At 40.3% G+C, this 25,846-nt stretch overlaps 1 protein-coding gene across 3 annotated transcripts in view; it reads right to left on the bottom strand.

Moving 5' to 3' along the window:
- The window catches only part of atad2b (ATPase family AAA domain containing 2B), a 72,204-nt gene that overhangs the window by 15,628 nt on the left and 30,730 nt on the right, over nucleotides 1-25,846 (bottom strand). For all 3 annotated transcript variants that reach the window (XM_063901736.1, XM_063901735.1, XM_063901734.1), the window contains 2 exons: nucleotides 7,328-8,062; nucleotides 5,480-5,595 (listed from right to left, as the gene is read on the bottom strand). In XM_063901736.1, coding sequence (XP_063757806.1) covers nucleotides 5,480-5,595; nucleotides 7,328-8,062 — 851 coding nt within the window. The remainder of the gene's footprint in view (nucleotides 1-5,479; nucleotides 5,596-7,327; nucleotides 8,063-25,846) is intronic.

The following is a 25,846-nucleotide window of genomic DNA, read 5'->3' on the forward strand; positions in this document are numbered from 1 at the left end:
AAAACATATAAGTATGAGACAAATACAATGTACGGTTTGTAGGCTAGAGGAAAGAATTTTAATATTTTATGGATTCAAGACAGCAGGGATCCAATATCAAAAGGTAATAAAAGCTGGAGAAACTTGCAGCACTGACTTTACACAAATAACCCCAAACACACCTCCACATAACCCTGCGAAATCATCTGATGTTTTCAAAATGAATGCAAAACCGAATGGCGTAGAAGTGAATATATCAAAGAAGTCAGGATTAGGTTTAGGTTATGGAAAGGACTATGTATTGACCAGCTATGGCTAAATGCAGGGTAAACCTCAAGGGAAATAAAGGTTAATCCATGCAATGTCCTTTACATGTGTAGAAGCAACAAACAGTGTGTTTGTGTGGGTACTGGGTTATGGGAATGGTGTTGAACAATGCTGACCAAGCACTAAGCATCTCGTAGATGTAAATGATGCATTATGAGAATATATTTTCAGAGTATACACACATACACAGCCGTGAAAATGTCTCCTTGAATTCTCCCTTCAATGGATTCAAAGGAACTGGGTGATGTTGAACCTGTAAACATGAGCCTTCTTTTATATTCATTGTTAATTTGTCGTAATTGAAAGCAAAATGCAAGACGCTAACTGGCCAGAGAGTAATATGTGTTAGTTAATAGCCGAGGTGCGAATCTAAGCCAGGATGAAGCATTATCTAACAAATGTAATAGCATCCTAATAGCATTATATTCCCTCCAGCTACTGCACAATTTTCCCATCAACCCAAATGCCATATAATGGTTGTGCTTCCAATTGTAAGCCAGTACTGTATAAAACCTATGCTATAAAATGTACCAAGGTTGGCAAAAGCAACAAAAAGCATTGAAAAACATCCTGTTTATGTACGTTATAAAAAACCACACAATCTAAGCCTTTACTGTGTATAAGCCAATGGTTGAGTGGGATGTATGAAGTGTGAGAACTGGAAAAAAAGGTGCAGAATAAATCAGCACAGCCTTGGCGAGTAGGCAAACTACTACAGAACATATAAAGAGAACACTTGTATGTTTATGTTGTGTGAGCTGCTGGCCATCACATGCATGGCCAAGAGGCACAGCATTGGGAGTGCAATTACATGCAAATAGCCACATTGTCAAGGCCATCAGTGGGAATGAATGGAAATAAAAGAAGCACTTCAAACGCCATCTATTTTTATTGACAATCAAACGCTGGTCCAGCACTACCATTAAACTGTTCTCTTTTGATCAGACATGTGGCATGAACACTTTGCCAGAGGCCCCCCCGTTGCTATTGGTACTAAGAATGAGGGAAGATGAAATGGGGCAATTTCTGTTGACAGGCATCTCTAAAACAGGAAATCCTGACATGCTGTAATAGCTAAAGCATCACGCCAAAAGACTCCATGCTGTGCCAGCAACTAGAAACACTGGATCCTTCTAGACAGCTGCTAAAGAAAACAGCAGAGCAGGCGATAATCTGTGTGTTCTTGGTGAGATGAAGGAAAGATTGCCGGGCCCAGATTGGATTTTCTTGTTTCTGAATTCTCATCTGCAATCATCAGCAACACTTCTCCCAGTCCATCTATGGACAAGTGTCTGATTATTGATGAAAGTAAACAGCTGACAATAAGAGAGGTTTTGGAGCAGTTGTAGACACAAGCCTCAGGACCTATTTATTCATGCTGAGAAATTCATTTTGATCCAGAGAGCCTCAAGCATCATTTCAGTGAAACGGGCAATAACAAGAACTTGATTTTAGTAAGTGAATCAGGGAAAATAACTGTGCCACGGTTTTGAAAGGCAGGATGCTAATACTGATATAATACTGCTAATAATAATAATAATCTCTGTCCTACAGGCTTTGGGTGTAGGGCATGTGAACACACTCATAACATCGGATGGTGTTTAATTCCACAGAGTTTCCAGAGCCTCTTCCATCAAGTTAAAAGTCAGAAATAATCAGCGCTCCGCAATCAATGACTGAAGCAACAGTACAACACTCACTGTGTGCCCCAATAGAAATCAGGCGGCAAGCCAATCCGAGCCCCTGCCAGCAAATGTCTGCTTAAATGGTGACTCTCATCCTGCACACCGGATATTCAATTTGTTCCGTAAGCCGGGGATGAAAAAGCAATTATTCACAGTCCCCTCTTTTCACGATCTGTTTCTTTCAGATATGTCCCTTCTTCCCCCCACTAACAAATAAACCTCCAGATTAGTGCAGTGTGTGGCTGCTCACAGGGGCAGCCAGTTGCAGCACTTAGTTCAGCCCGACAACAACAAAAAAAAGAAAAAGTCTGTCAATCAGTTTGAATGGGACTGAGGTTTTAGAAGACACAACTCCCCCCCAGCCTTGTGGGGCATGGGTAAAAGCCACTAGATAATGGCTTGATAGCTGAAGTCAATTCAAAGCACATGTCAAAGAACACTTTCTTTTACATGAATTACACTACACAGAGCGCCCTGAGACCAAGCAGCCCTAACTTGATCAGGGAGAAGCGCTGTCAGGGGAGCCCACTCAGCCGAGGCTCCAATTTACACTTGGGGTATTAGGTGGGACCCTAGCGTGACTGTGCGCGGGGGAAAAAAACGGAGCTGCTTCATATGCTCTCCGTTACTGGAACACATCCTGGGACAAGTTGGTGGATGTAGTGAGGCGGAGAGAAGCTCATGTTTCAGTCATAACCCTTGTTTCCTTCAAATGTCGCAGGAAGAGCACCTGTTGATTGAGAGATGTGAAATGGTCTGCCACTGTAATTGGCTCCCTCCGTGTTCAGATAGCGAGGATACAAAATTGATGTTTGAAAGCTGAAAAGGGGGGGAAGGGAGACAGTGGCATGACCATAGGGTGAATGGAAAAGAGGGATAAGGCTCAGAAGTTATCCATCTGATAAGGGCAGTGTGACAGCAGCAGACCTATGGATGTCGAGGAAGCTTAAGGCTCGACATCCATGATTGAGTTTCCCCACCTCGTGTCCCATTCCACAAAAAAAAATTCACTGTGCTGCCTTCCTGGCCCTGCTAAAATAATGCAGGACTCACTATATGGACACCAATTCTATTCAACCATTTCCATGTTAGGAAGCTACAGAAATCAAGGAGAAATAAGGCATGAACTAATGCCAAATGAAGGTTTTTAAACGAGCGTCATACAGAGCCTGTGACAGGGGGAAAGAAAATGGCATGACGGGTGCAGCTTCCTCGACTGGCCCACCAAAGATAACATGAAAGGTTAGTCTTCAAAAGGAGCAGGCCTAAGCCAAGTATGATTGTCAATGCCATTGTTAACAGCATTCTAACCGAAGAGCTAAAGGGCTTGTTCAGTCTGCTGATTTGCATTTTAAAGTGTGCACACAAAAAAGGATTCAACAGTCTCTTTACGCAATAGGTGACCAAGCTGGAGTATAAAAATGAACAACAGCTGGGAGACTTTGCTGAAGTGAGGAGAAACAAAACAAAAAAATAACATCCACAGTGCCAATGACATTAAACAAGCACCCCAGCAAACTCAAATAAGAAAAAAATTAAATCATATTGTTAAGATTTCTTTGATTACGACCCTTATTTTCCCAAATCAGTCTAATTGGATAGTAGTAAAATGTGATAGTGTAGCACAGCTGGCTCTGACCAAACCAATACTTCTAAACATCTTGTAATTAACTGGTTCGATGTGGGGATGTGTATTTTTATGAAAAGTACCTACTTACTCTTAAAGCCTTAGTACTTAGTATTAATATAAGGCTTCATTCTGTCTCCAAGACCGTTTGTTGCTACATTATTCATTTAGCTTCAATATTTCATTTGTTAAACTATTTTCAGAATGGTTGATGTTCTTCGAGTGCTCTAACACAGCGGTTCCCAACCTGTGGTCCGCGGCCCCCTAGTGGGCCGTGAAGGGATTGCAAGTAGGCCGCCAAAAAATTTGCTAAACATTAATATATATAAATTATATTTATATATATTACAAATTAATGGCTTATTAATTCAATGTATTTGTTTTGGCTTGTTTTGATGTTGATGTTTGATGGGGTTTTTTCTGCACCATTGTGTGTGATTTACCTCACTACATCAGGTGTGTGTAACATATGTGCAATTGTTATGTATAAGAATGCATTCCTCAATCTGTGAATGAAATCATTATTAATTTGCCTACTGCAGACAGCCCCTCACTTTTTAGTTTCTTGTTTCTGTTTATTACTGATGGGCAGCTCCTTTTATAAATGAGATAAAAAGTCATTTGAGAACTTTAATTAGCCTCCATATTGTTAATGGTTGAATGTGGGCCGCAGAATTGATTTTTATACTTAAGTGGGCCCTGAGTCGAAAAGGGTTGGGAACCGCTGCTCTAACATCGACACTGGTTCTTAACTGCTTAAATAGCTGAGTGCATAAAGTGATCACGATCTTAATAAATGAGCGTGGACAGCGTGTGTGACCGTGTTCCTCTTCCTGTTACCACATCATTGCTTTGACACAGATCACAGTACCTGTTAACTCTCCAATAAGCAGTCAGCGCACAAAGCCAAATCAGCCCAGCTGTTACATCCTTCATGGTCTGTATTGGAATGATGAGCGTGTAGAATCGAGCAACATTGTAATGGGGCACGCTGTGAGGTTTAAAAAAAAGCTGAAATCTTTGTTTGTAAGATATTGTTTTAAGTGGCTATGAGGGTATTTCTAACAAATCGTCTGAGCTGAATAGTAAATGAGTTCCCTTCAAGCTTTGATGCAGATGTCTGTGTGTCTTTTTTCTCGTAAAACTCCAACCCCCAAAGCAACAAACGCTTCCATAACTACAAAGGATAAATAACAAGACGGTGGATAAATTCTCAGCATCATGTTGAAAATCTCCATGTTTAAAACTAACACCATTTGAGAGGGACTTTCTCTAAAAAACTAAAATAGTCTGCTTTGTTTCATGCAAGGGATGCATTTTAATCAACATACTAATATATTCCCTGCTGCTGGAGACCTTCATATACACATGTCATTGAAATTATGTACCCATATGCACATATTCCACAAACATGGTACTAGGTGTCGACACCACACCAGAAAAAGGTTTCCCATTGAAATCACCAGTGTCAAAACAGAACAGTGACTTTCTCTAAACAGATTTGTTGTGCAAGTCTCCGGTCTGTAGCAGTTATTGCTGTTCTTCCAATGAAGACATATACATTTTATAGGTGACCTTTTTTAAATCCAGCATTTTCTTTCCCTAGTAAGAGGAGCACAGGTGTTACTAATAACATGAGTGATGAATCTGTTTTATTTTAGCGTCCCAGTTAGCCATGACAGTGTGACGGTGAACTAGCAGGCACACTACCAGGACCCTGAAATGTATCAGCTGTACATTAATTTTTATTATTAACACGTGTGCTTTCTTTAGTTTCTAGACTGTATTGATAACTTGCCGGGAAATGCATGTACCGCCACATAAACGATGGAGAAAATAACTGATTTATAGAAATATTTACCGCAAGTCGCTGGTGGTCAACCACTAAAGGAGGCTGAGGGGGGGCTGGTTGTGGCTCTTCCTCTGTCCTTTCAGTAATTCCCATCAGCTGCTCTGACATCTCAGCTGTGGAATCCCCTATGAAAACACAAATGATGGAAGAAAGGTTGACCATGTGAGTTACGGCGGTGTACACACGATCAAAAACGACCTGCAACGAAAGGCCGGGGTACGTTTTGAAACTTCTTCAGCGCCACAAACCGCAGAACTGCCACGGCTACAAGATGAATGCAATACATGAAGAGAATTCATATTCAGCTACAATATTTCACATTTGGTATTTTTCCTGTCCATTTATCACAGTGCTCAAGCGACACTTTGATGCAAGCAAAATGGCTCAGCTTGTAATGAGCGCGGGGGAGGAGTGGCTGGGTTGTCTGTTGTTTGAGGAGCCCTGGTTTGTTTTTGTTCCGTTTGCTGATCGTGCCATCCTCTGATGGCTTCTCCATATTCTAGGAGCGCCATTACCGTGGCTTTCCAGCTGGCCCCTACCCGTCACAAGCCAAACCATAGGCCCGTAATCATACACATAAACGTTTTGGCTTATCTCCGACTTAACAATAGAAACAGCATAATGGCTCATGGCAATTCTAAATCTTTTATAGACAAAAAAAAAATCAGAATACATATCAGAAGCTGACAAGTGTCTACAATGGTACTCGTAGCTTCAAGCATGTAGAGTTTCTCCATTGAAATATACTATCTGCAAAGCCAGAGGATAGCATTTCTATATTCTGTATGACTTATGTTGCATAATTCATGTCCTCTCTCCCCTTTAAAAGCTAAACTGAGTGCAAATCACAGGAGCCGGATGGTAATCAAAAAAGTAATTCATCGTCGTAATTAAGTGGTGGGAAAGCACTGCCTGGATGTATAAAAATTAACAGATTTTGTTAACTTGCTTAATTGCATATCTACTGTGAAGATCAACTGATTAGCAAGTGAAATGAGGAAACCAAAACGAGGAGCTGAAGAGTGAAAGATGTGCTCTCCAATATCATCTGTGACCCGTAACTCACCAACAGCAAAACATTACTTAAAATACAACATGCGTCCAGCAACAACAACATTTGGATTGAATGTTTAATACTGTATATTTATATTTCCAATGAATGCTGAAAACATTCAAAAATGCTAATAATCATACTTGAGATTAAGGCTGCAGAATGTATCACTTATTAATTATCATCACGATGTTGGCAGTCGATAATAAAATGAACATGATTGACTGCAATATTGACATTTAAAATGTGTGCTCTGCTCACAGCAAACCTCCCTGAATGAAGCTGCTGCATTCAAAGCACACCGTCAAACTAAATCGCACTAACTAGAGGTGAGCAAGAAACTTATTTTGATGCAAACATTTGGTAATTAGCAGGAATGTAGCACAGCGTGAAAGTGAAAGCAGTTCTCTTGTGATTTTATTTTGGGCAAAAAAGTTTTAGCACAATGTACTTTCTAATTTGGTCCTAGGAGACACTCTAAAAATAAGGACTCGTCTTAATTTGAAATAAGATTTGCAGTTTGGCAGCAGTATAATACACTGCTGTGTTTGTTTCAATGTGTTGGTCTAAAAAAAATCAATGGCTACATCGTGATAAATGATTGTTGTCTGAATATTGCAGATGGTTATAATAATAATAATAATAATAATAATAATAATAATGATAATAATAATAATAATAATAATAATAATAATAGTAATAATAATAATAATAATAATAATAATAATAGGGAGAAAACGCTCTATTCTCCAATTGACCAATTGTTCCATTTAAGATCTGAGAAAACTCAAGGTCTAGCATTATACCTTCTGTTTGTTGATGTTCCACAACATTTCCTGCTTCTGCTCTCCCATCCTGGGGAGGGTGCTCCTGAGTTGGGTTGCTCTCGTGTTTATCTTTGTGCTCTTCCTGTTCTGGTTCATTAGAGCCCTGAGCCGTGCTATGAGCAGTTCTTTTCTCAGCCTCACTGCTCCCCTGGAGGCTGTGCGAGTCCAGGCTGTCCATTGACTCGTTTCCATTCACACAGTCCGCTTGTGATATTAAGACACCCTCTGTGTGCTTAGGCTGGACCTCAGCATCTGAAGATTTGGACAATTCAATTGACGGCTGGAAGTCAGCCTTCTTGGATTGGCCATCCCCATCTGCCTTGGGCTGAGAACTGCCACTGAGGCGATGCAGCTCACTGTGTTTCTCTGTGTTCTCAGGCTCTGCCTTTTTGGCCGAGGGTTCCTCCTCCGTAGGCGTTTGCTCTTTTTGGGCTTCGCTGGCATCTGGAGGTTCAGCAGGTGCTGAAACAGGGGGCTCATTGGAGCTCTCTTCTTCTGTAGAGGGGACATGGGGATGGTGGCCATTGGGCTGGGGACCCATGGTGTCACATGATGATTCCTCGTCCTGCGTTAAACATGAGTCACTGGGCCCCACAGCATCCACCTCGGCCTCCTCCTCTTCCTCCTCTTCCATTCCCTTCTTATAAGTCTTCTTCTTACGGATGATGCCCCGCCCCCAAGATGGCCGCCGGCGAATCTTTCGCTTTATATGATCTATGATAGAGGAAAAAGAGGGAGAAACACAAAGAAAAGAAAATATTAAATCAACCATCAAACCATTTGAAGTTTCAGAATAAGTAAAACTACAATGACATCCTTAATGTTGTATCCTTCTGTTAACAAGTTGCCTTCTTATCCATGTCTGTCTCAACCTCAGCACCTTCTTATTGTTTTTTCGTATGAGACATTTGTGTGAAATTTTCACATTTATTTCCAAAGAAATATCTTGGGAGGTCACAGAGACAATGACATTCTGCATCAAATTCAGACCAGGTGCATGTGTTCCAAATTAGAAATAAATTGCCATGAGGCATTACTAAGACATATTGTTAAAAAGATTGGATGGTGGAAAGCAAGGACATAGGCTGTCATAAACAAACAAAACTTTCTCAGGTTTAACACTGTAGAGAAAGAAGAACCATCATCTTTTTCTTCCTCGTGTAGTATCATATTCGTGCCTGCAATTAAATGTATTTTCATATGGACATTTTGTCTTTTTCAAAGATTTACAGGCAGTGGGTGAAAGAGATTGTAAGAGAGAGGCAGCCAGAGACAGTAGCCCTGCTACATCATGGTTGTTGGACACTAATGACAACAGATGGTGTTCTGGGTTTTTAAGAGGAAGGGAGAAACAGAAGCCGGCTTTCCGAGAGTGCAGTAAAAATGTCAAAGCAAGCAAGCAAGAATGCTAAATGCAGTGGAACTTGAAGGCATTTGCCTTCATTTACTTCCAAAGCAGACGCTGAGATACAGACCAGAGCAACAAAGTCAGAGAGAAGAGCCAACAGATAGAAAGTGTGAGAGAGCAAACACATAGGGACCCACACAAGTCGGTTTCCCAGGGACAAAAGCATTGAGTCACATCAGACGCTATGATTCTCAGCCCCAGCAGGATAAGAACAGTAATCCTATCATAAACCATCAACAGTCTCAAAAAGGAAGTAATAACTTTATAAAGATCCCACATGTATGTGCATGAATTGCGTATTTGACCCCAGATGTGGATATAGATCACAATGGACTAATTAAAAATCCTGGCCATTGTAATTCAAGTCAAAGGCCACTTGAATGAGCTAAATCTAGGAGGATATTATGCGGAATCAATAACCTGTCAGTCCGGTTCTGAAGGGACTAAATGGGCTGGAGTGCATAATGTTATTCAACATCGTACTGCACAGTATACTTAAACTCCCTATATGCTTTGAGCAAAGCGTTGGATTTAATGCTACCGAAGGCCTCCACTGTACAATTCCTTTCAGCAATACCTCCCCACAAAGACACAAATAGGCAATATCTGACAAGAAATCGTGATACGCCTGCTTGTTGACTGTCAAATCTTCTGTCCCCCAAAGCTTTTAACAGAGATCCCTTTTTCACTGTAAAGATGTGATTATACACACTGCGTACTTCAGAGGGAGGTAGAAAATGGAACCTTCTGTTAAGTACTTGTCACTGGAATGAGAACAGAAAAGGAAACATCACACCAACTGTTTTCTATCCTAAAAAACATAAAGAGGGAATCATTTGTGAACCATTGATTACTGATGGGTACCGGACCCTCCTATTTAGTAACGTTGACCCCTTAATGACCAGCCAAGCACTTCCTGTCAAAACTAGCACAACAAAAAGCCCATGGAGAACTGCAGTATGCTTGCTGCTAGCCAATGCTGTACAATCATTGTAACAAATGCCAATTTACATGACTTAAGTACATTTGGGTATTCCTTATCATGCACACTTTCAAGGACATAGTACTTATTCCATGTGCTTAAGTGAGGCCATGAATTTTTCACTAGGTCTGATTTTATAATACACCAAGTGCTTAAGCCTTGTTCCGGCTTTGTTCATTAATAGAGACCTTTTAAAAACAGCGCTATGAGCGGTGTGCATGCACAAGAATATAAATGATAACCACAGGGAAAAGGACAACCGGTTTGCCAGTAATTCACAAATATCCACAGAGACCGGTGTTTAGGAGAGTAAAAAATGATAAACCAGGGCCTGGGCAGTTCTCCCTGTAGAGAAGGCCAGCAGAGCGGGAGGTTCAAAGAGACAATGACAACACACACACACCCGTCATGGCATGCCTCAGCGATCGGCAGCCATCATGCCCAGTTTGTCATTGAGCCTTTTTTCAAGTGTCTAAGGTGGGATGCAGCTTTGGTTTTGGTTTCTTTCTGATCTGATCTGATCTGGAGGAGACAGCCGTAGGGTAAGCTATGAGAGAGTGTGAAGAGAGCCATTGTTTTTCAGGCATGACTGGCAAACAGGATAGTTGCAATGCAGTAACTGGGAGATTGGAAAAACAGCCAGGCTTCTTAGATATTTCAAAGTTCACCCATTCATGATGCTTCTTGCGTATGTTAACATCTTTTTCTTTTCTTTTTTCAATCAGTCAGAATGCTCAGTTTTGGACAAAAAAATTTATGATCCTAGAATATACATATTGTTTAGAATTGTCATTTGTCAAAGCTTGGCTCTTTTCAAAATAAGTAAAGACAGTATTGCTTCTCTGCTCCAAGTTTTATGTTTATGAGTTTTTCTTTAAACGTGTTATGTCAGCATGTCATTTTGAAAAGAAACAGAGTGGCTTAATTTCTTTATCCTCACTATGGATAAATGTTTCTGTCTGTAGACAATAATCCACCAACGAGTGAAAGAGGTCTGGAAAGGGTCAGGTATCACCATCAGAGCTATGACGCGAGGTAAAGGTGAGTTGGCAGCAAATTAATCGTAATCATCAGCTCTTAAATAATGCATGAAACAGCCAACCACAGAGGGGAGATATGCTGATGGCAGACAGAAAGAGGAAGGGAAAAGAGTACCAGAGCACTTTGTAATAATTAAAAGTGCCTAAACCCTGAAAGACTCAAGAATTGGTAGGAACATTTGGAGCTGACATAACACACTTTCAGGACAGTGTGTGTGCGCACATGCACACACTGACAAATACAGCTTCTGAGAGCAAAAACGCCCCAGGAGAGTACCAAAACTGTCGTACCAGCAAGTATTAAATAAATAAATCAGTGCTGTGACACTGATGGACAATTCAGCGCCATACTCTGCCAATGCCTTTGGGTGGAATTGTGAATCAGTGATTCTGATTCACTGATGTCTTTATTTAATAATCGTTAGTATTCCCGGTAGTGGAAAAGTCATGCACAGGGTTGAAAATAGGACAAAAGGAAGGACATGATCTGTAGAATCTTTAGAATAAAATGACAAATCCAATACAAAACTAATTGAGTGCATTATTCTGTGTTAAGGGTTAGCCGTTTTCCTTCCACAGGTATACACTGACTGATCCACTAGTCTCTTTGGAACAATCGAGTCATGAAAGCTCCAAAGCTTTGTCAGTTTAATCCAAATACAAATGTACCTAAAGTTTATAGAAAGGCCATCTGAGGAAACACTGAAGCACCCCATGCCCATGGCATTATAGTGCAGCTATTTATTACATTTATATGGTCCCCAGACACACAAGCCCATAAAGGCAACTGTATCCATCTCAGATAGCTGGGTGTGATGGGTCTGTGGGTGCATTGCCAGACTATCAACAATAATAACTCAGACTGTACAATACTTACTGTAAAACCCAAATATCTTTATGTAAAAAATGTGATGGACTGAAACTTATCAAGTCTCAAATTTTAGGAAATTCTATTAATGTTGTTTTTTTGCCAGAGAGGATTGATCCCACTCTCATGCCTGAAGATACAGACAGCATCATGTGCAGGACCATTTCTTATCGGGACAAGTAACTTCATTGAGTCTGAGCTGGTTTCCGTGCAACTTGTCCTAAGTGTTTCTCTCAAAATGTTGAACAAGCCCAGAGGACACAATAAAAATATAAACTAAAAGTGAGGCATCAAACTCCCTCTTATCCTCACCAAAGCATGCAGACACACTATAACTGAAATGTAATCATCTACTTGGGACCTGCTCCAATATCTATTGACAAACACACTGTCCATTTACAATTTGCATTGCTCATGTAAGTACATCATTACCAGAGTGGCGACCCGTTTCAAAATGCACATTTGGCTGAAGTTGTGTACTGTGAACTTTAGGACCTAAACATAAAACACATTGTAAAAATATGATAAAACCTCAGCATTTATTGCTTGGTTAGAGTTGTATTTCTAAAATTATGATCTTAACAAATGTTCCAGATAGGGATTATCACCATCAATAATGTGAGGAACAGTTATTGCAACAATTACAGTGTGAAAGCTGAAATTGTAACACATGCAGTAATGCCATCAACTTGTGAGCACTTTTGGATATCAACACCAACACATTTGTTCAAACTGTAACCGTAGACAACACTATTCTTACTGAAGGATATCAGTAACATTCAAGCTTTAAACATAAAATACACCTACACTAGTATCCAGACGACATTATTAGGTCATTCGTTTTAAAGCAACTGGAGCACAGTAGAGATGCAGTGCCTGCATCTTTTGCCAGTTATCCAATAAAAGGGATTATGACAAAAAGTTGTTTTGACAGCATTTTGATTTAGAAAGGTTAGGCTTATTTGAAGATAGTGCAATAGTTTGACAGAGAGTATAAAAAGCTAATTGTCTAATGGGGATACTTGCTTTTTGAGTTTGTTTCTTCATGGTTGAATGAATTTATTGTAAGTCGCTTTGGATAAAAACCTCAGCAAAATGAAATGTGATGTAGAGGATGGTAATTTAACTGATTAATGAGCTGAACAAACGTATTTCAATAATTGATTTGCCATTAATGTCCGAAACTATACATTGCTGCTTTTTCAGTTGATCTCATGTTTATTTCATGGACATGTGTTGTCAACGTTCAGGGCCACTGGTCTGGAAATTCAGCCAGTGTGCTCAAATCAGTCCAAATTCACAGACACAATCCTCTACTAACCTCTACAGATGCCCTGTTGTTTACTAACCTACTTACTTACTTGTGTGTGTGTGCGTGTGCATGTGCGTGTGCGTGTGTGTATTCATTTTCCTTGCCTCCAGTAAATCCTTGCTCTCTAATTCCCCTCTATGAATTCCCATGTAGGACACTGAGCCAAGTAGAGTACACTCATGCTAGGAATTATGTTACAACATTTTGGGACCAAAGGGCCAGAGAAAATATGTGAATAAATGGGCTTTTTGGTTTGTTCAAACGTACTGACTGTATAAAAATGTAGTTGCGTAGCAGAGTTCCCTTGATTTAAGGTTCACATCAGTCGCATTTTTCACTCCAAACTGAAAAATTATACACTTCCAAATTGGAGTGAGAAAAAATAAATAAAATGGGACAATGTTTATAATTATATCAACATTGAATAGAAACGTTTTTGTGAAAGTAGTAAAAGAAAAACAACATTAATGACTGTAGAACATGACAAAAACAGATGTTCTAATGGAGCTGTACTGCATACTGCAAAGAAGTAATTATGTCCCTATCCAGCTCTGTGAAGCTCAGTATATAAAATGTGATGAGGCCCTGGTCTCAAACTAATTAAACACTTATGGATGAATTGCTGATCTGCTGCCCTCCCTCGTCACCCATTCTGATGGGCTTTGTGCGTGTTCATGCACACACGGCATATAAGAACAGGTTGTTACTGGCACACGAGTCCACCTTGTGCCTGGTCAAAGGCACAACCCGGCATCAAACTCTGTGTGTCTTCCTGGTTCATTGGAGTCGACTGGAGTTGGGGCCTCAATCTTTTAACATTAATGAAGTATCGATCCGCCCTGCTCTCATCACCTGGGACTGATGGGGAGGAGCTTGGAGTTAAAAGTTGTGTCACAATCTTAAAACAAACAAACTCACTCATTTATCGGAATTTACAGAGATATACTTGGATGCTCTCTGTCCATAGTTCTTCGGCTCAGTATTGGCTTAAACCACTTTCCTAAGGAGAAAAGAGCTACATAAGACATTATTTTTGGATACGGGTATTTGTGTGTAAGGCCAACAGGGATAGGAAAAGAGATGTTGCACTCGCATATACACACACCCACACAGTCCTTGTGCGAGTTGTGCTACCCAATGCACAAAGGTGCAGCTTTGAGTGGTTTATCTTACCAAGGTAGGGTGCTGCTTGATCTGCAGCTGTACATCACTAACTGATATGCTTTGAGTAAGAACAATATCACAATTGCTATTTTTCAATATGTTTGGTCTAATAAATAGCATAATTGTTTTGTTTATAATATAACTGCAGGCACCTTCCCTTGCGACCACTCTTACGATTAGTTAATGTTTTCTTTCGGAAATGTTATGATTATGGAATGGTGAGCACTGGTCGCCTTTGAGTCTGTTTTCATTGAAGTGTAAGGTAATTCGTTTCAAATGATTAATGATTTAACATGCTTCCAAAAGATTTTATCTTTTAGACATTAATTCAGGCTACCAGGTAGAGTACACAGTGTTAATAATGACATCAGAGATATCACTTATCTAAAAAGGTAATTGACTTTTATTATTTCATTGTCAAATAGACTCGTGGGAATGCATTTGACAAAGATGTTCTTGTTCCCTGCAGCCTTACTGAATATATACAGTGGGGCAAAAAAGTATTTAGTCAGCCACCAATTGTGCAAGTTCTCCCATTTAAAAAGATGAGAGAGGCCTGTAATTTTCATCATAGGTATACCTCAACTATGAGAGACAGAATGAGAAAAAAAAATCCAGGAAATCACATTGTAGGATTTTTAATGAATTAATTGGTAAATTCCTCGGTAAAATAAGTATTTGGTCACCTACAAACAAGCAAGATTTCTGGCTCTCACAGACCTGTAACTTCTTCTTTAAGAGGCTCCTCTGTCCTCCACTCGTTACCTGTATTAATGGCACCTTTTTGAACTCGATATCAGTATAAAAGACACCTGTCCACAACCTCAAACAGTCATACTCCAAACTCCACTATGGCCAAGACCAAAGAGCTGTCAAAGGAGACCAGAGACAAAATTGTAGACCTGCACCAGGCTGGGAAAACTGAATCTGCAATAGGTAAGCAGCTTGGTGTGAAGAAATCAACTGTGGGAGCAATTATTAGAAAATGGAAGACATACAAGACCACTGCTAATCTCCCTCCATCTGGGGCTCCACGCAAGATCTCACCCCGTGGGGTCAAAATGATCACAAGAACGGTGAGCAAAAATCCCAGAACCACACGGGGGGACCTAGTGAATGACCTGCAGAGAGCTGGGACCAAAGTAACAGAGGCTACCATCAGTAACACACTACGCCGCCAGGGACTTAAATCCTGCAGTTCCAGACATGTCCCCCTGCTTAAGCCAGTACATGTCCAGGCCCGTCTGAAGTTTGCTAGAGGGCATTTGGATGATCCAGAAGAGGATTGGGAGAATGTCATATGGTCAGATGAAACCAAAATAGAACTTTTTGGTAAAAACTCAAGTCGTCGTGTTTGGAGGAGAAAGAATGCAGAGTTGCATCCAAAGAACACCATACCTACTGTGAAGAATGGAGGTGGAAACATCATGCTTTGGAGCTGTTTTTCTGCAAAGGCACCAGGACGACTGATCCGTGTAAAGGAAAGAATGAATGGGGCCATGTATCGTGAGATTTTGAGTGAAAACCTCCTTCCATCAGCAAGGGCACTGAAGATGAAGCGTGGCTGGGTCTTTCAGCATGACAATGATCCCAAACACACCGCCAGGGCAACGAAGGAGTGGCTTCGTAAGAAGCATTTCAAGGTCCTGGAGTGGCCTAGCCAGTCTCCAGATCTCAACCCCATAGAAAATCTTTGGAGGGAGTTGAAAGTCTGTGTTGCCCAGCGACAGCCCCAAAACATCATTGCTTTAGAGGAGATCTGCATGGAGGAATGGGCCAAAATACCAGCAACAGTGTGTGGAAACCTTGTGAAGACTTACAGAAAACGTTTGACCTCTGTCATTGCCAACAAAGGGTATATAACAAAGTATTGAGATGAACTTTTGTTATTGACCAAATACTTATTTTCCACAATCATTTGAAATAAATTCTTTAAAAACCCTACAATGTGATTTTCTGGATTTGTTTTTCTCATTCTGTCTCTCATAGTTGAGGTATACCTATGATGAAAATTACAGGCCTCTCTCATCTTTTTAAATGGGAGAACTTGCACAATTGGTGGCTGACTCAATACTTTTTTGCCCCACTGTATATAGCAGTTGCACAGAACTGAACTTATTGTCATTAATTTTTCAGTCTGCAGATTATGTAATGGAAGCAAAAAAAGAGTCTGCCCATGTGTATCAGCATCAGATACAGACATCCAACAAGTGCCATTTACCATTAAACCAAATTAAAGCTTCAGACATTTCTCTTTAAGTTGGCAATCAAGGGGGAAATTAAGGTAAAGAATCTAAATTCTGATACTGCTTTGGTTTTTCTGTTCTAAGCATGAGCAATAAGAGCTTATTCTTGAAAACTATATATTCCCAACTCTATCCCTCCCAGGGGATTAAAGCCATTTTTTCTTCTATCTGAATCATCCCACTGAGCTGTAATTAACACAGCACAAAGGCTGTATATCCCCTGCCGTGACTGCTGAACAAATTCCAATTCAATGGTTCCTAATCACTTAAACTAAATGAATAATTTAAATGCTGTCCTTAGAAATATGCAGAGAAAAAAACATATGACAACACTTGGACAAAATGCACGTCAAGGATAGGACACCTTTAGATGTTAGAATAATGAAAATATCTAAAGAATTTTGGAGGATAATTCTTTCCCTCTTTTGAACCAGCAAGATCATAACAATTATACATATACAATTATAAGCATCGGTGGAGGTAAATGAAAACTAATTAGTCTTAGCGTCAAGCTTGGCTGATAAAAAAAAAGTCAAATGATTGCAATTCAGATGAGGGATAACGGTGAGTTTATCTTACCGTATTGACTTTAACTTCAATATTTGTGTCACTTCACATTTAAAAACGGAACCGAGCAGCACCACATTTTCATTTAGAAGTTTCCCTGTGAAAATATGTAAAAGACATGGAGAGAAGCAAACAGGAGACTGCATGGGAGACGCTGTAGAAGACTGAGAAATAGAAAGGCTGTCAGTGTGACGCAGAACCTCAGGGTCTTTAGGTCATGAAAGGAAGACAGCCGTTTGTCACCTGATGTGACACTTCACACTGACTCTTAATGAAATGTCCAGATCAATAAATGATCCCATCCTTGCTTTCTGAAATGAAAGAGATCACTCACTTCCCTCAATTGCTGTTATGTTCCCTTCCCATTACCCTCCTTTACCCACCCTCTCTTCCCCTCTCTCACATAAAGACTGCCATACCACAATGCTGGTTTAAAGGAATAGTTCAATATTTTTGGAAAACACGTGTATTTGCTATCTTGGCAAAAGTGAAATGATAGGGCGTGGGAAAAAGCTAGCCTGCCAGCCAGCTTTGTCCAACAGAAACAAAAATCCCTCTTCTAGAGCCTGTAAAGCTCACAAGTTATCCTATTTGTTTTGTACACAAACGGAAAAGGAGAAAAAAGTTTAGAGTTTGGGAAGTTGGCTCAGCCAGAGACTTTCTGGAGTTGGAGTTTGTGGTTGCCCAGCAACCTCACGCTGACAACGCTGGAAAATATCAATGTAAATATGTCGGACTAATTCCCTTAAACCGTAATTCTACCATCCAATCCAGTGTTTACACAGGCACTGGTAATCTATCTACAAGTCAGTATAAATGTTTGATAATGGAGATCTTAGAACAGCCTAAACATAAAGTTAAACATAACATTGATGGAGAAGAATTCACACATTCCATATTTGCCAACCCTAGGTTGCAAAATGCTAACAAATCACTACCATGTCACAGGAGTGGTCAGACTCTGAGGTGACAAAAGCTGACATGTTTTGACCGTATATTATTATTATGCTAGACTGTAAAGGAGAAAATACATTCACAAGGTGCAGGGATTGAAGACATAACTCAGTGTGAGCATCTATCTTTTCCTGTCCTTCTCCTCTCTGCTGCTCAGTAAATGGCCGGTGGGATGACGGTGCCTGTGGTGCCCTCTTCTCAGAAGACAGATATGCCCTAATGCACCAGCAGCTCCAAGTTCTGTTGAAGATGTCAGCCTGTGCGCACACGTACATACAAAGTAGGGGTTTGAAAGCCTTCTGGGGGAAAGGTCTGTCGCCCACAGCCAAAACATGCATATAGACAAGCTGTAAGGCAGGAGTGATGAGGTAAAGAGATGTGCACTGGTTGGCTCATTTGACTGACGTTTGAGTTATCATAGCTCTTGTGGAGGAGAGGGTGCACCTAGCAAGGCCGCTCCGAGGAGAACGGCAATGACAAACAGCTAGCCCCTGGTACATGCCTTCTGCGCAGGGAATGGTGCAGGCCCATCTTAAAACCTGGAAATCGATGTAAAGTTGGAGAAAATTGTAAAATCAACTTGCTACTCCCACAATATAAAAAGGGGGGCGAGCTGTTGCGTAACAAAACCCCAACCGTTTGTTGTTACTCTACACATCTGAAGATGCACCTTGGCCCATAAATACAGCAAAATGTTTTCTTGGTCTCTTATTGTCTCTAAAAATGTAGCACTCAGAGCTGTTCAGCTTATTTAATTAAGTCAAATACTTGCAAGGTTCTGGCAACTTGTGGAGTCTTACCCACAAGGTAACCAACACTTACTTTAGGTTGCTTTGGAAAAATAAATACATGTAATGCAGGCACTAAAGTTATACCGAGGCAACGGGCAGATCATCTCAGTGCAACTCTGCAAGCTAATTTGCTTCAGGCAGTAACGTAAGCTGTTTACTAGATGGTTACTATTATGTTTGTTTTACCATCGGACAAAAGGCCATGATCTCTGAAGGGGAGACATCTTTGGGACAAGAGACAAGAGTGAGAACACTTACACTTGCCGAATTGATTAGATTAGTGTAAGGGGCTGAGAGGCAGCGTAGTTGGAGGCACCTACATCCCTAACAGGTGGCTCCACCCTCTCCCAATCAGCAGTATTGGTAGCAGGTGTGGAGACCCACACAGCAGGTGCTAATCACTCCCTCAAGGGAGACAAAGGAGACAAAGAAGCTCAGTTAGGTCTGGCACACGGAGCAGGAAGCACCATCTCTGAGAACAAGTTTGGAGAGCTGGTAAATCGGTAAGCGGCCCAGCTACCTTAGCCTTGGTTTTGAAAGGTATTTTTGAATTGAGTAAAAATAAAGCCTTTTTTGATTCAATCACTGCCTCTGTTTTGATTGCTGCGCTACCATTTTCCTCTTTTGGTGGCCCAGTCCTGTTACATTAGATAGAAAATAGATTCCTTGTGAGTGTGTTAAAGGACTTAGTATATTACAGCTGTTTAATAGACATGCAGAAATGGATATTAAATTAAACATTTTTTTACACAGGGATTATTTGCTCCTTATAGCCCCCTTACTGGGTCCAGCTTAAGAATTATTGACTTCATATACAATGTGGCCACTTTAAGCCACATGCGAGAGGTCATAATGTCTTGACAAGTTAATACTAGGGAGGAGTAATTATCGCCTAATAATTCATCTGTGCTGAAACTACAACATGTGTTGCTCATCTTCTTCTCAGGAGTTTTGCTAGAAGAAAAAGCTGCTACTTTACAATATCAAGCTGCAATTTGTCCTCTGAGACTTTTTTCCTCACTTATCTAAGTTTCCAAGAACTTTGCAATTACTACATTTTTCAAGTTAGATTGAAGAGTTGAGACAATGGGCCCCTGCTGTAATGAAAAGCATTAAGCAATAATGCAGATCAAGGCAGCACTTAGAATAATGGTTTTGACCTTCTGCACAGACAAAAAGTTTGCTATCTAAAGTGGTTTTCTTCAATAGATCATATATCCCTCATTATCTAATAAAAATGAAATAAAAAACACAACGCAAGGTAGATAAAGACATAGACGTATTCTGTTCTCCTTAAGAGAGAAATTGGATATAGGTTGGGTTGTACGATCCACTAACAAATGGCTGTTTTCCCAGACAGTGTCTAGACTTAGGCTAATCCTAGCTCAAACCGCCCCATGGTGTGGTTGGTGTTGGACTTTGAGATGTTGGGTGGGGGTTGGGGGGTTATTATTGATTGCTCCCAGCTCGTGTTTTGTGCTGGTTTGACAACTTTGCCTGCAGGCAGTGATCAAAACAGAGCCAGGCACCAAAATAAAAGCCAGCATTAACATTTATACTCAATAAGAAATGTTCATGGAGTTGGAAGTTGTCCAGCTGAACAAAGCAAGTCTGCTCATTAAGAGAGGCTATTCAAGTGGGGCTGTGCACCTGATCTGCTGATTTCCAGAAGAGTTCTTGCGTTGACGAAGTGAATGGTCTTTTAGGGTGTCAAACTGAACCGCTGACTCTAATCTGTCATGCTCTGCTGTTGCTTTCTATGTATTCATAACCCAGCTTTAACATTTCCTCCTGCTCCTGCTTGGTCAAACTGATGACGTTTATATGTAGCCTAAATAACATGTTTTAAATTGTGGTGTCAATCGGGCCCTAATATGCTTTTTGAGGTGTTATCTTCACTGTACCGTTACATAGGTTTTTGTTCATGTAAAGGGCTCAAATCACAAAAGTTCCTTTCACAGGGATTTTCTCTCCCTCACACTGGAATTACGTGGGGTTGAAGTATGGTCAAAATTGGTAATGTATTTAATTTGCGTTAATTTTTTTATTCTTTATTTGGAGACACATTGTATTGAAAGGACCGTTTTGAGTCACAATCATTCTATTTAGTATCCCGAAAATGGCAAATTAAATGCAAACAAAGTAGCAAAATAAAATAAAATACAAATAGTACATAGGGGTTGTTTAAAAAGACAAAACACACACACACACACACTTTAATCATGAGTGTAACACCCTAACAACCCTAGTTTTAGTATATATAATTCATTCCATCAGCAGGCCGTGAGGCAGATTGGACAAACGTATTGTATTGTATCAGTTACACTGCAAACAGCTGTTGAATTAAGGATAAAGCATATAGAGATAATTCTGATCTGTTCATGATAAACTTTCATTAGTAACATTATATATAATATCCATTTCTTTGTATGATCACCCTATTCCCTTCTGATTTACTTGTAGGAGAGCTAAGCGTGTTTCATATTGCCAACCTTCCCACACTTACAAGGCAATTAAATTTCAAGACTTTTTCATAACTTCAAAACCAAATTTACATGACTATAATAGGTTAGTGTTATAGAAACCAATATGCAAATGCTAAATGTAATTAAGGGTTCCAAAGTGCATTAACTTAAAGCAAAATGTAAACATAGCCTTCAGTAGTTTGTGCAATATATAATATTCTACAACTGCTGAGCAACGGTGTTGGACTCGACTGCCCGGAAAGCTTATATTTTACAATCTAATAAAAAAAACACTGTAATAAATCATAGCTTTGGTGATAAATCATTTTTTAGGACCACCAGAGTGACGGCAATTCAACTGTATTGCTATGTTTGTAGATGCGGTTTGTTGTATTAAATTCCCATTGTAAAGGTGGCCATGTATGGATGCGCATATGAATGTAACGCAGTTAGCTCCCTAAATGATGGGATGATTAACGATGCTTTGATTTGAGAGTAAAAAAGTAAGAGAGATAAAGTATTTTACAGCAAACTGTCGATTATAAACATAATATTATCATAGAGCCACAAAGACAAAGAGCAGAACTATCTCATTAAACAATTACAAGCTATACGTCATTATGCACAAAACGTAGTTTGATATCTAAGAAATGAACAATACAGAGGTCTGAATTAACATGGGAGAGCTGATGAGTTACATAACTGCCCTCGACCTTTCATGAAATTTCATAATGAGTGGTTAGCCAGGGAAAGGGCAGTTTTGTAGAGAATACGCATCTCATCTCTGGGGTTTAATGGAGATATGATGATTAGCCTGGATAAGAGCAATTCTAAGAGTAATTTGATGTAGTTAACAACGAAGTTGGCACACACTCCTATTCTTATTGCGGTATAATGTGACTCACGTTGCTGAATGTGACCATCATGGAGCATGGAAGGTTTCATTTGTGTTCAGGAAAGGAAAGCAGTCTCTAACAAAGAACTTATAGACATTAGCTTGTCTATAGTTCTGGAAAATAAGATTTATCCGTATTAAAAACCACCAAAACCAAGAACCAAGACCAAAACTACTCCAAAAGATTTCTTAACACGAAATATAACCCCAAAAAACGAGATCAGGTGTTAGCGTGATGTGTTCTGTGGCATGGTAATATATTTGAAATCAGAAAGCCAATAGCTGAATCTTCCAAACATCACTGCATTCAAAAACAAATAGGGGTACAAAGTGGCCACATAATAAAAAAGGTGGATCTTAATGAGAAACAGATTACAATTCTCTTTCCATCAAGCTGGGTTTGAGAAGTGCATAAAGTCCAAAAGATAATTTGGATCCCACACACAAATCCATAAGTCATCCCAACTAATCAAGCACTAATGCATCATGTTTGTGCAACTGTTCCAGTCAATTACAACTTATCAAACCCGAGCAGAGTAAGGGAATACAGCCCATTAAGTTGCGTGGCGTTTACTGGCTTCTGATGTTTACTGAAATTGACTAATCGCCTGCACTATGGTAAAAAAAACAACAAGAGTAAGAGCCTAGGAGGTCTCTTTTAATTTTCTGTCTTTAGTACAACCTTCATGTTGCGATGTTGGGCTGCTATTTATTGTTGGGAGAGAAACAAAGAAAACAAAACAGAGCCCATTATCATACAAAGAAAGCACAGCCTCAGATCCACTTCAATTCGAATGACAGGACAACCAATCCTTTATGCAAATCTAAACCTGTCTACCACCCATGCAAGCATCTGAATGTTATTTGTGATGGACAGATATTCCTAGAGAAAAAATCCTAGCTCAAAACCATGAATGTAATTTGAGGTCCAGCCATCTGATTCCCCAGTCAAACAACAGAATTGTGGCTGTTAAGACCAAGCCCCAAGGAAGTGCACTAGGTGTTGAAGCAAATGTATGTGGGAGCCAAGCGATGGTATGCCATTGGGCCCAAAAAGACCTTTTCCTATTGACAGTGGAAAATAGTCACTGTTATTGAGGGTATAATCTTTTTCTATGTAAGTTAACTACCCAATACAAATACTTAAATAGCCCATATTTAAATAATTAGGACCTTGACACTTTAAAAAAGTTGAATCCATATTTATTATCCCTCTCTACACATTCACAGACCAGGTGCACACCACTGTAACAGAGAGGATTCGGTGCGGGGGCTTAAGGAAAACGCAAGAAGTGCGCATGCTCTTTGGACCCAATGGATAAGGAAGATGGCCAGAAGGTGCCTTTAAGGTTCAGGGTATTGTCCTCCAAAGACAGGCCATTTAGACTTCATGCACCACTAAGCAACTTTCATAGGAATGAACGGGGCCCCGCCTCAAACACTATCTTTTTTTTCCAGCTTTATACATCCATATTTTACACACTGTATAAAAAGGCAGCTTGGCTTTCATTCCTCTCCATCTCTTCCCTCCCCTCCCATCACCTTTGCTAACATCCTTAGGCACCAGAGCTTGCAGTTATTGGGCATGCACAGAGGCAATGAGCAGCAATGCTCAATCACTCCAGTGCAACTCCCCGGGCTCATTCATTTCAAGCGGAAATGAATGAGGTTTACCATAATATATACTGTATATGGCTATCTGCATTGCACAGTAATAACAACAGACATTCAAATCCTGTGAAGAGGATCACCACCCGACCTTGTCAATTGTGTACACTTATCACGCATGATACGCTGAGAGTGAAAGGAGCCACATACACAGGAATGAAATTTGGGAGACTAACACTGATGTCAGCTCATCTGCAAACAATAAATGGTAGCAAAAGGCATCATGGTTGATTTTACATTCATTTCACGCTTGGTGCCACAATGATCCAAGAGGCATCTGTGCCCACAAAATGGCAGCTTAAGCTCAGCGCTTATTCGCTCAGGGCTTTGGATGCTTTGCATGGATTTTATCATTGAGCGCCACTGGGTGTCAGAGTGTGCAACTTGAGATAGCTTGGTGCCTGGTAACAGAGAGGTAACTGGGGGAGAATAATTGTCCAGTTCTTATAACTAATTAATCACATCACCATTTCCATTTGAGGCTAGATAGCTGCTGTTGACCCTTAGTACATGACCATGATATTATTCCTAATGGAAATAAATGATGTGCAGCCCCACTCAATACATAATAAAAGTTCTCTTTTAAATATAAAAGTCTATTAGTTTAAGGACATAAACTAATATTTTCTAAAATGGTTTAAAGAAAACACTGTTTTGCCTTTTTATAAATCAATTTGCCAAACAAAAAAAGAGTCAACTCCAAAAACAGAATTTAATTACCACATTTACTTTTCCAATTTTCAGATTTGGAACAAAAATGTGAGAGGTGGCACACAAGTAGAAAAATCTTATCTGAGAGATTGGATGACATGAGGGTGTTTGCAGATCACTTGGATTGGAAGAGTAGCTTTAACAGTGACACTGGCCAACTGTGTGTCCCAATTCACTTAGCTCTCAATTTACTCGAAGTGTCAAATGTAACACTCAAGAGGAGTGCTTTAGAAAAATGACAATAGCAAAAATGGGTATTTAAAAAACAAATAATATATGTTGAGGACATCAGCTTGCATGCAAAGCACATCGGCTTCAAGGTTAAACTTCTCCCTTCAGTGGCCCTGGCCGTGGTGCGACTGGCCGTGGTGCGACTGGCTGTGGCACCTGCACCGTACGCCAGCGACCCGGGTTCAATTCCCGACCCGTGGTCCTTTCCGGATCCCACCCCAACTCTCTCTCCCACTTTCCTGTCACTCTTCACTGTCCTATCTGATTAAAGACAAAAAGCCCCAAAAAATATCAAAATATCAAAAAAACTTCTCCCTTCAGTAAGTGTCTTAGGTCCACCGTCCTTGCAAACAGAAGAGGCAGACAGATGAGGAAATCACGTTAATAGAATTTTCTTCAACGGTGCTTTGTGTTTCTTAAACCAAGAAGTGCCCTCTTATTAACCCGTTTCCCTGTGCACGTTACAGGCTGTGCCCATAGTCCTTTTGTCCAGGGCAAAAATCCAAGCCATCCTTTTATGCAGTTACTACTTCAGCCCTAGGTAAAAGGAAGGAGGGAGTGTTTATTATGCCTTTAAATATCCCATCTAGGTCTGGTGATAGATTGATATTGGCAATGGGAAGAGGAGTTGCCTGTTTACTGTGAGATACAAGGCAAGGGAGAGGGGCCATTCACAGCAGTGTTCCAGCAGCATGAATGCCGCCGGGTGCCTGCTGCCTTGGGGCACACTATTGAGTGGCGCGGAGGACACATTATGCAGCGCCTGCCTCGTTAGTCTTTTATTCCACAAACACTTGAGTAAGGACAATCTTGTCAACTTGCAGCAGAAGAACACTCGAGAACCATGGCAAAAAATAAATAACTGAAAAGGTCTATATCAAACTCAAAAGAAGTATACGACCCATTAATTAGACATTAATATTTAGCTAAGCACCTGCCTTCTGACTGTCACAGAGAAAAACAGCTGATTGAGCGCTCTAAAACAGTCATGAGTAAGAAACCCGAGACGTTAATTATGAATGAAAGCAAGGCACTCCACATGAACCAGATCCTTGTGGTGATGCACTACAAATGAACCCGGGGCTGTGGCCTAGGTAATGGGCCTTGGGTTTTCTTCCCCCCCAGAGAGAGTGTGACAGAGGAGAGGAGAGTGAGAAGGTCTGTGAGCACGAAAACCATGACTATCCATGCAGGCT

This window comes from Eleginops maclovinus, chromosome 15, assembly GCF_036324505.1.
Source record: "Eleginops maclovinus isolate JMC-PN-2008 ecotype Puerto Natales chromosome 15, JC_Emac_rtc_rv5, whole genome shotgun sequence".
In the NCBI taxonomy this organism is placed as follows: domain Eukaryota; kingdom Metazoa; phylum Chordata; class Actinopteri; order Perciformes; family Eleginopidae; genus Eleginops; species Eleginops maclovinus.